Here is a 12,127-nt window from a genome sequence, read left to right as displayed (position 1 = left end):
GTTTTGACTTTGGAACCAGGTAAATGTTTTACATAATTAAAAATTTTACCAAATCCCCTAAAAAAAGAAAAATCATGACACAACAATGAAAAAGATGAACCTAAACATGTATTAAATTGGTGGCATATAAGTGCCTGGGTGGTTCAGTCAGTTAAGCATCTGCCTTAGGCTCAGGTCATGATCCCAGGGTCCTAGGATAGAGCGCCACACTGGGGTCCTTGATCAACAGAGAGCCTGACCCTCTCCTCGATGCCACTTCCCCTGCTTGTGCTCTCTAATAATTAAAAATATTTTAATTAATTGGTGCCATAACCTCACAGAAGACTGTCCAACAGCAAAAAGGAACCAAGAAGAATCTTGGTTTTGTCCCTTAAAAAAGTTGAAAAGCAATAATATACCTCAGTAAAGCAATGAACACCATAATTCCCAGTCTATAATCTCTAAACATCACTCCTCAAGGTAATCACCAGTACTTAAAAAATGTAAAGTATGAATCTGGACCATCTTGTTGTATAAGAGACTATCTTGTCAGAGATCACTGGGGTGGTATCAAAAGGACATAAACTCAATTTGAAGATGCTCCACAGGCCACAGATGAAACTGAGTATCAAAAAAATAAAAAGCGGAATCCCTGGGTGGCTCAGCGGTTGAGCACCTGCCTTTGGCCTGGGGCTTGATTCTGAAGTCCTGGGATCAAGTCCCACGTTGGGCTCACTGCATGGAGCCTGCTTCTTCCTCTGCCTGTGTCTCTACCTCTCTCTCTCTCTGTCTCTCATGAATAAATAAATAAAATCTTTTAAATAAATAAATAAATAAATAAATAAATAAATAAATAAATAAATAAATAAATAAATAAATAAAAGATTGAACTATACCAACTGCACTAAAACCCATGAGTTAGGGACGCCTGGGGGCTCAGCGGTAGAGCCTCTGCCTTCGGGCTGGGGCGTGATCCTGGGGTTCCGGAATCAAGTCCCACAACGGGCTCCCTGCATTGGAGCCTGCTTCTCTCTCTTCCTCTCTCTCTGTGTCTCTCATGAATAAATAAATAAAATCTTTAAAAAGAAAAGACAAAAAAAAAACGTATGAATTCAAAATGATATCTGAAAATGAAAAATCCTCTTTGGATATTGCAAGAGTACTGATTCATTTTGAAAAGTCAAGCATTCATCTTGCCTTTCCTATATGGACTGCATTTCCGAGTAACCAATTAGTTAAGAATTCTTTGTAGAAGAATCTCCGTTAATAAATGTAAACAGAAAAAAAATAGAAAAAAAATAAATGTAAACAGAATGACAATCAGAAAGTCAACATTTTGCAACCCCTAATGAAATAATGGATCCGGGGGATCCCTGGGTGGCTCAGCGGTTTAGCGCCTGCCTTCGGCCCAGGGCGTGATCCTGGAGTCCCGGGATAGAGTCCGTGTGGGCTCCCTGCATGGAGCCTGCTTCTTTCTCCCTCTCTCTCTGCCTGTGTCTCTGTCCCTGCCCCCCTCTTTCTGTGTCTCTCATGAATAAATAAAACCTTAAAAAAAAAAAAAAGAAAGAAAGAAAGAAAATAATGGATCCAGACAAGATCATCAAAGCTGTTGCTAATACCATATGAAATGTTGACAGGGAACTTCAGGCTGGAAGGATCAGAATGACACCACCTGAACCTTCTCGTCAACTTTAACAAGTGATGCAACAGGAAGTACACAGTACCACCAAGGAAGTGTTGCTAAACTGAACTTGAATCAAATCAAGTTTTTAGCTCTAACTACCAGTTTGCAGGAAATATGCAGTATACAAAACATATTAAATGGTATGATGTCTAGATATTGTTCTAAAATTCTCCAGAAAAAAAATACTTTTTTTAAAATAAAATTCTCCAGAAAAAAAAAATGTGAGGGGTGAAAGATAAAGAAAGAATGGCAGGATATTGAAAACTGAAAGTAGGTTATGTAGGTATAACTTCTGTTTTTATGTGTGAACATTTCCATATAAAAATAACAAAAACAAATCTTTATCAGTGTTATTTTTGGAAAAGGAGGAAAACAAACATTCACAAATATAATTCCTAATATTAGGATTACAATTCTAAAGGTTGTCTTAATGTTTATCTTAAAAGTTATCTTTTAAAGTTTTCAAACTTTTAGAGACACCTGGGTGGCTCAGTGGTTGAGCATCTGTCTTTGGCCCAGGGCGTGATCCTGCAGATCCAGGATTGACTCCCGCATCGCTTCTCCCTCTGCCTGGGTCTCTGCCTCTCTCTCTGTCTCTCATGAATAAATAAATAAAATCTTTAAAAAAAAATTTAAGCAGCAGTTCAGATTTTTAAATTTTTAAAGATTTTATTTAGGATCACACCCTGGGCCAAAGGCAGTGCTAAAGGCCACCAGGCTGCCCTAAAGTTTTCAAACTTTTAAAACACCTAAGTCAATACTGTACAGTGTGCACTTGAAAATTATGAATATATACCCATTAGATATCTTTTTAAGCTGTAAATAAAATAAAAATACAGTCACTGAATTAAAAAACAGTAACAACTGGGGAAATGAGGATTTCCCAGTGCTAATATAAGGACTATATAAAATAAAAATCAAAGCAGTTCAGATGAGGTTCACTGAATACATCACAGAACTATGTCACTAAAATTAACATATACTCTATCAAACTTACCTTCTGTTACGTTGTTTTAAAGTATCTAAAGTTCCTGGCAAATATTATCAGGAACAAAACTGGATGTATAAATTCTCAACCTAACTGGCAACTGTCTAACAATCCAAGTCACATATCATTTTGGCTTTCCAGGCTTGAATAGAGAGCCATAATAAAATTTAAAAACAGTAAGGATGAGGCAAATAGGGATTTCCCAGAAACGCAACAACAAATGAATTAATGCTTTTTATACAGTGTAAAGTACTGACTTAATTTATTCTTAGGTGATTCGGTAAAACAGTTAATTATACATAACTGTTATATCTCAGAGAGAATAAAGATATAACAAAATACTACATGTCAAACATTCTTTCCATCAGTAACAGCCAGTTAAGTATTGATGGATAGTGTGTGAAAAAGTTGTCCTAGCAGCTCCAGAGTAACTAATACCCATCCATACAAATCATATTAAGGTATAATAGATAAATCTAATTAAAGTTTGAGATATTCGAACCCTCTCCTAATTTTCAACACACACTAAAACATACCAGAATTGGAATCAGAAAGCCAGCACTAAAAATAAATCCAGAAGAAAAACCTATCTCTTAAGAATCTAAGAAAGGCAATTTTTTAAGAGCTGAAATTTCTTGATAATAGAACAATGTCCCATAAATATTTCAGTTTAACTTTTTGATATAAGTTATTTTAAAATAGTTTTCCAAATGCTTCATCTGTAATATGAGGATGATAATAACAGAACACATCCTAAGAGTGCTGAGAAGATGAAATGAGAATACACATAAACATTCAGAATAATACCAGCACAGAGTAAATACCCAAAAAGTGCTAGGTATTTTTATTATTATAACATCATCTACTGTTGCGTGATAAAGGAACTTGATGAAACTCCTTGAAGAGTGTTCTGATAACAAAAACTAGCAAATTTTTATTTCATTTTATTTTTTTAACTAGCAAATTTTTAAATGCATGTAACTTCCTATTTACTTTTAGAAATTATGCCTTTATGCTTGCCTATGTGTGCAAAACTGTGTGTACAAGGTAGTTCAATGCAGCAAACATCCATCAACAAAACCTGGCTAAATAAATTATGGAACATCCATACAAAGGAAATATTATGCAACCACTTTTTTCAAACGAGGCTATAACTACACACATTAGTAGTTTTAAACCCCCATTATTTATTTACCCTTATATATGTTCCATGTTTTCTGAAGGAGAGAAGAAACTAACTACTTCTAGGTAATAAAACTGGGACCTAAGAAGAAGTGGGAAACCTTTTTTTAATTTTAAACATTCTTGGTACTTTTAAAACTGCACACTATGTGAATGTTACTCTTAAACCATTATTTAAAAAACAAATTAGTTTAAAACAGAACACTGGTCTAAAAACCAGGAAAAAAATCAAAAGAATCTGTTTTAACATTTGGGTTTGTATTTCTAGAGACACACATTACTCTTAAGTGTCTCAAAATATTATGTAGTTGAAAAAATGCAATTCTTCCAAGAAAGATAGCAAAAACCACATGCTACAGTATTAAATAAGATTTCAAAATGAATTACAGAGTTTGCATTTATCTTGAATACTTGGGAGTATATGAACTCCTTTCTTCCTAGAAACAGGCACCGATACTGACCTACATTACCTCTATTCTCATGCCTCTTACAAATACCAGCTCCTTGGAACTTCTGCTTCACGTCTCCAACCATCCTGCCTCATTAATTTCAAGCAGAAATTGGGCTCTGCTGCTCCCTCTTCCCCAAACAAGTCTTCACATTCTAACCACCTGAGGAAAATGTGAAATGCGGCAACTAAGCAAGACAATTCCTATTCTCACTTCCCTGTATCTCAAGAAACCTCAGAGAATGGCTGTTGTAACCACCTCCCAACCTTGGGGGCTCTCAATGAACTCTTTAAAACAAATATTTGAGGAGGTTTACTGATCATGGCTAAGACTAAAGATTAAAGTTATAGTTTTGGAGTTCTAGCAAAGATAGAAAAATAAAAATATAAGAGGAAAGGAGTCTTGGAAAAAGAAGTAACCCATACAGAAGGAGAAAAGAAAGAGGGGAAAATGGCACAAGCAGGACATCAGGCAAAGACTGGGAAACCTTTGTGTCAGTATTAAAAACCATGATTGTAGCCCTTGAAAAAGCTCTCCTTAATGTCCCATTCTTTCATAAGAAATTAATCTTTTCCCTCAGTTCAGATTTTACTCCTCAATGCTCACTTCATCAACTTCCTTTAAATTACAGCAAATTTGTAAATGTAAAGTGGTAATATATGTAACATACTTATACTTCAGAGACTGCACATAATCTTATTCTAGCTAAATATAATATTTACTGTGAGGAGGGAGAGTGCACTCAAACTGATCCTTTATCAATTCAATTTTAACTGATCAATCATGTGCTCTACTGAGCACTGTCAAAACTAAAAGTCTGTGTTCTAGTATTAGAATAAAGGCATCTCTTAAATACTTGAAATTATTTTTCAATTACAAAGCTCATGACAAGGTAATTAGTAAACAATAAGAATAGAATACTTAGGGCAGCCTGGGTGGCTCAGCGGTTTAGTGCCACCTTCAGCCCAGGGCGTGATCCTGGAGACCTGGGAAGGAGTCCGACGTCGGGCTCCCTGCATGGAGTGTGCTTCTCCCTCTCCCTGTGTCTTTGCCTCTCATGAATAAATAAATAAATCTTTAAAAAAAAAAATAGAGTACTTAAAGGAAAAACAACATTAAGTAATTTTTTTTAGTGTTTTTACTCTGGTAGAATGTGAAAGATATCCATCACAGAGCTATCCAAAAAAGTATAAAATACAAAAATCTGGATCTTAGAATTGGAGTCATGGTTTGATTCTACAGTGGTAATTTGTTCATATGGCTTAAAAATAAAAGTAAATTGAACCTCATATTCCTTCTAAAAGCAATAAAATCACTAAAATGTAGAAGAATATTAAGCACAAACACAATGCTTCCATGTTTTGCTCAACTTAAGAAACATCTTTACCTGAGGGAACAGTTGGATTGTTTTGGTGGTTTTCACTGGTAGAAACAAACAAATCTTCTTCTCCTTCAGTTGATGAGCTGGAAGAGGATTCGCTGCTGAGGTCATTCTCACTGGAACTACTAGAACTGGGGAGCAATGCATATTTTCTTCGGGCTAACACTTCTCTTTTTTTTCTCTGCATCAATATTCTCTCTTTTTGTTTCTGTGTCCTCTGTGAGGAATTATTTTTTACAAATCTCTTTCTGCATGGAAGTCTCCTTAATGAACTGCTATGAAAACAGGGTCTTTTCATTAACAATCCTGAAACAGATTCTGTCTCTGTCCGAGGCCACTTCTGGGACCGTGCACTATGAGTTCTACCTTTAGCGCTCAAAATTGCCTGGGAATGTCTTACAGAGACTTCTTTATCCTCATCTGAAGTCACAGTATCAGAATCTCCAAAATGCAGACTAGATGAAGGAGAAGAAAGACAATCACTAAAAGAGGAATCATTATCTTCATCGCTTGGTGTTTCTAGATGTTGCCTCAATCCTAATATTCCCTGGTTCTCTTTAACACAATTTTGCATGTAAGAAGGGCCAGCCTGCTGGCTTTTGCGTTTTTTCCTCACAACAACACTTTTTTCTTGCTCTTGTTGGTTACCATTCATGTCCTTCTCTTGTTTTTGAGAATCATCACACAAATGAGAGAATTCATTTCCCACTTTACTGTTAATCATCTCAACTCCCGCAGGAAAACTTTTGGCTGCCCCAATGGGCTCTGGATGCAAGAGGATCCCTTTCAGACTCTCCTGTGTCTTTTGCGCATCAGAAGGAATCTCACTCTTCATATCCACTTTTAAGGTATAGAGCTTGTTATATTCAGGAGTCCATTGAGACATGGGAAACTTTAAGGCAGGCCTAGAAGACATAATTAGAGATTTAAAAGAAAGTTAATGTGTTTTATTATTAACTGAAGAGTTTCAGATTCCACTGAGAACACTAATAGCATACCTTTTCCTGATATACCAAGATACAAAATGGCTACAGTAAGTAATTTTACTGTTCTTTTAAAATATTTTTCTCTGATACCTCTACCACATACCCAACTTTTAGAAATGAAGATCACAAACCTACCTGAACATAAGCCTACTTGAAAACTTCTATTAACCAAAGACTTACCTTGCTGTATAATCTTCCTACCTCCAGCAACATATTTGGTTAAAATCTAACAATTTCTTTAAAACCTATTATAGTAAAAATAGATTAAAAGACTAGAATTCAAAAGACTTTGACTAGTCACTGTTTTTCTCCCAGTATCCTGAAAGTAGTAATTAAATATTTTTTGTACATCTAGATGGTTACTGTATTAGATTGCTAAAAATAATGAACTAGTATAAATATAGCTTCTCTTCGGGGCACCTGGGTGGCTCAGTCAGTTGAGCAACTGCCTTCAGCTCAGGTCATGATCCCAGTCCTGGGATCAAGCCCCGTGTTTGGCTCCCTGCTCAGCAGACAGTCTGCTTCTCCCTCTTCCCTCTGTAGCTCCCCCTGGTTGTGCACTCGTATGCAAGCACACTCTATCAAATAAATAAAATATATACATATAGCTTCTCTTCCCCATGGTTGTTTTCTTCACACTATTCTTTCTCTAATGAGAATCTAAATTCGCTGATAGACAAAATATACAATTGCCACATCTCACAAACTTTTAGATACATGCAGAAAGATGGTGAGTTGCTAAAGATCAATCAGTTAAAGCAGCACAGCAGAACAAAACCAAATTTCCTATTAACTAATCTAAGGGTATCTAAATCATTCCATCTTTGAAATTAGGGGCTGCTGAACAAGAGGACTTGAAATTAATGCATTTACATCAATGCAATACACAAGAATGGTAATAATAAAAAAGTAATAAATATCATGGTTCAAAATGAAATGTATTTATTAGAAAGGTAGTCTGTGTGACAAATACAAAATACAATTAAATAATGTTAAGATTTTTAACAAGTTTTTATTGAAGTATAACAGACACACATATTCTAAATTTATAGCTCAACAAATTCTCAGAGTGAACTTATCTATGGTAACATCCAGGATCACAAAACATAAGATAACCAGCACCCTAGAAATCCCCTTCCAGTCACTCCAACTACTGGAAGTTGTAACCACTATCTTAAACTTCTAAGACTACGGATTAGTTTTGTATTTAACAAGCACTTTTAAACCACTTTCTAAAAAGAGAGGATAAAGGTATTTGGTAGTCTTTTCCTTCTCCACAAATGATAGTTATAGGAATATACAACCTCACAGGTCTCACATTTTATTTTAGTGTGTAACTATTATCAGATGACAGTAATTAAAAAAAAAAAAAAAGGAATGAAAGAAACAGCCTATTTCTTTCTTTCTTTTTTGAATAGGCTCCATGCCCAATATGGGGCCCAAAATCACAACCCTGAGATGAAGAGTCACATGTTCCACTGACAGAGCCAGCTAGGCACCCTAGCCAGCTAGGCCTATTTCTATACAAAGCTATCAAAACTTCTATTTCCTGTAATTCTTATTTCAAGGACAGGCAGTGCTGTATCCAAAATCAGCCACCAAGTCCTGTCTGGAGTTCAGCAGGACCAGTACTAAAGGCGGAACACAAAGATGGGTGAACACATGGGCACAGGAATGAGCAAATTACAAGAGGCAGCAAATCAGACAAGGATCACCATAATTAAATATCGAAAATACAAATCACAACAATAAGGCATGGATACATGTGATTTAAGATTCAAGGGATGGCCCACTAAAATGGCTATAATAAAAAATATAGATAATAACAAGTGTTTGCAAGGATAAATAAATTGGGATCTTCATACATTGCTGGTGGGGATATAACATGGTGTGGTCACTGTGATATGTGAAATGGTGTAGCCACAAATATTTGTGGCACCATTAGTCATGATAGCTCAAAAGTACAAACAATACAAATGTCCATCAACTGATGAATAAATAAATCCACATAATGGTTACTCTGTTAATCAAAAGAAATGAAATACTAATTCATGCTACAAAGTTTAATGACCCAAAAAAGCTACACTAAGTAACAGAAACCAGTCACAAGACCACATTTTCTAAAATTCCTTTTGTAAGAAATGTCAGAACAGGCAATGCTATAGAGATAGAGAAGATTAGTGATTGTCTAGGGCAGGAGACTAACAGGAGAACTGAGATGTGATGGCCAGTGTTTCAGCTTTATTTTCAGTGAACTGAAAATGTTTTACATTTCATAACTGATTGTGGTGATAGTTAAATCAACTCTGAATATTCTAAAAACCACTGACATATACTATTAAAAAGGAAGAATTGTAATGGTATCTGAATTTTATCTGAATAGAGCTGCTGCCAAAAAGTCAAGAAAGTAAGTATCCAGATTTCTGGGCTTCAGATAATTTTATGCAACCCTCTTTGATCTCATCAAAAGAGTCATGTGATTTAGAAAAATCTGGGGATCTTCCACAAGTCTATGTCTCCCAAGAGTTGTGATGAGTTGTATCTCTGAAGAAACAGATTTCATATATTGAAGAAAAAAAAAATGTTTCAGACTCCTTACCCTTAATTACTAAGTCACCCTCTAGGTCCTGTAATGGAGATCCTCAGAGGCAATGAAAACTCGCCAAAAGGACAGATCAATTCTGAGAACAGGAATCCATAAATGAATTTACAAAGAGGTGATTCATAGCATAATTTACTAAACTCAATTTTGTTTCCATTAGTTTAAGCCCCAAAGCCAAAACAATGAACTCTTTATGGTTAACTCTGCTCTGGGTTTTGGTGAATTTTGTCTGCCCAGCTGGAGGCAAAGAAGGAATAAGGGATAGGTGGTAGGTACATGGTGTGTGTGGTGTGGTATGCAGTATTTGTACACCAGTAACTGTTCTCTGAGTTATGTCAAGCAGTCATCAAATGCAAAATTAACATCCCATATTACCTGAGCTATTCCTACCAAGGGAGTATTCTAATTCGTGTTTTTATTTTGAACTGAGAAAAAATAAAAAGAAGTTCATAAAAATAAATACCAGTACTGTATTTTTTTCACTAAAAAAGCAGCAAAACTAACACAAGGACCAATAAAGAATGTTCCAAACTATTTGGTATTTGATGAAATCATAATCTAGTCTTTTATTTCTATAAAAATTATTGGCCATGGGTGCCTGCGTGGTATAGTCAGTTAAGTGTCTTCCTTTGGCTCAGGTCATGAGCTTGAAAGGCTAGGATCAAACTCCATATCGAATCTCACACTGGGCTCCCTGCTCAGCAGAGAGCCGACTTCTCCCTCCCTCTGCCCCTATCCCCCCACTAGTGCTTGCTTCCTCTCTCTCAAATAAATAAAATCTTAAAAAAAAAAAAAGGCTAATCTAATTTACAAAGGAAGTTAAATACATATCAGATATACCTAACTCCTTAGCCACATTAGGACTGGTTTGCTATTATACATTGTTTCAATTCTGAATCCACAAGACTATACTCCCTATTTATATTAGTTTGATTCAATTACTTTATTGCTATGTCATGATGGCAGCATACCAATTACTCCTGATATTAGTGTAGGATACACAACTAATAGCAAACCTTGCATGAAAAAAGGCACAATAACTAAAAATGTTAATTTTCAAAACTAAAAATTAGGGTTAGGATTTGGCAATTTACATCATAAATTAAATTTACATGAGAATAACAGTGGGGGATAAAAACTCATGAAGATCACAGACACAACTTTGAGGAACTCTATCTCTAAACTGAGATATGGTTTAGAAATAGTCATTATTATTGGTACGAATGACTTTTACCACCAATGATAAATGTAAGTACTGTTAAGCTTAAATGAAAATGTGATGAGTTTACAGAGCTCTAAAGAAACAAGATTTTTAAAAATATTCATAAGATGATTTTCTATTTTTCTATAAAAAGCTTTAAAGATTACCAGAAAATGAACTAGAAATACATCCACTATTTATCCACTTTTTTCATATAATTAAGTGGAAAAAAGTATGTGTACCCGAGGGGATATACTTAGGACATGTTTTGAATTTTTAATTCTCTCTTTTTTTTAAGATTTTATTTATTTATTTATGTAAGACCCAGAGAAAGAGGCAGAGACACAGGCAGAGGGAGACTGAGGTGGGACTCGATCCCTGGACCCCAGGATCTTCAGCCCTGAGCTGAAGGCAGGCGCTAAACCACTGAGCCACCCGGGTGCTCCTTAATTCTCTTCTATTGGTAATTATTCTACCATGTGCCAAGTTTATGAATATGAAATCAAGTACCTAACAGAATACTCTCTCCTACCACCTAAATGCTCACAGCTAAATAGTATGGGCAACATGCTTTGCCACATTCTGAACAGTAAAAATTTCATTAGCAAGAAAGATATTCCAGCCCAAAAGGCACCATTCTGGGCTCATAACTACATTGGCAAAACGTCCAACATAAACTAAATTTCTTAGAGAGTTCTGCTCTTACAGGTAAGAACACACAATCTAATAATATTTTCAATTATGAAAAGGAATGAGGGGACCTTGATAAACTTATTAGCAAATAAAAATTAACTTGCAGACTATACCTGACAGAAAGGAGGAAGTTACAGTCAGGATAACTATTGTGAGACTGCCAAATTCAACTTTTAGGAGGCTAAATGTAATAAAAATGTGAGAAAAGACCAATGATCAAGGAACCTAGCCTAAACAGACAATAATAATGTTCAGAAGATAAGACTACTAGCTATCAAATGATTCATGTGAATTCTTGTTGACCAAGGACACCAAGATGAAATAAAAAAAACAGGTAATTCACTAAAGGTTCTAGAAGAGACAGTTATAGATACAATGTTATCAGAATACAGAAGAAAACCCCATAATGTAAAAAACTTCCAAGATAAAACTCACAGAACACTACAGACTGCATTTCCACCATGGTATGCATGTATCAGGGGCTGCATGAGACACTGATCCACATACTGACATTATAAAAGTAAAATCACAGTCCTAACCCTCAAAGAATTCAGATTGAGGAGAGAGAGAAATACAGATTACAAAACACCAAAAGGAAGACACTGCAAGGACACTTAGATATTAGAGATGGTGACCAGGGAAGGCTTCAAGGAGGAATCCATAATTTAAAGGATGAATAAGAGTCAGGAAAGAGAATTAACAGCATAGTGGGGGACAGAAGAAGAGACAGGCCGTTCTAAAATGTATGACAAGGGATATACCTTGAAAAATAAACTAGAAAGCTGTATCACTGTAGTTGCTCTTCAGCTGGATCATCTGGTAATACAGGGTGAAAAAGAAATTGAAGCGGGCCAAAACTGGAGGCACAGGAGTAAAGAAGCTACTGCTATAGAAACTGAGAAAATACATGCATAGACAATAAGAGACTGGTGTTTAGAATGGGAAAACACAAAATCCAGAGATAATGAAAGATAGAATTACC

The 12,127-nt window shown here is 35.6% G+C and overlaps 1 protein-coding gene across 16 annotated transcripts in view; it reads right to left on the bottom strand.

Moving 5' to 3' along the window:
• Window positions 1–12,127, bottom strand: part of RNF111 (ring finger protein 111) — a 127,115-nt gene that overhangs the window by 46,228 nt on the left and 68,760 nt on the right. For all 16 annotated transcript variants that reach the window (XM_072738637.1, XM_072738638.1, XM_026000192.2 and 13 more), the window contains exon 2: window positions 5,670–6,568. In XM_072738637.1, coding sequence (XP_072594738.1) covers window positions 5,670–6,549 — 880 coding nt within the window. In that variant the 5' untranslated portion in view covers window positions 6,550–6,568. The remainder of the gene's footprint in view (window positions 1–5,669; window positions 6,569–12,127) is intronic.

The sequence above is a fragment of the Vulpes vulpes genome, chromosome 15, assembly GCF_048418805.1.
Source record: "Vulpes vulpes isolate BD-2025 chromosome 15, VulVul3, whole genome shotgun sequence".
In the NCBI taxonomy this organism is placed as follows: Eukaryota; Metazoa; Chordata; class Mammalia; order Carnivora; family Canidae; genus Vulpes; species Vulpes vulpes.
The sequence above is the reverse complement of the archived record's forward strand: the minus strand, read 5'-3'. Positions and strand labels throughout refer to the sequence as shown.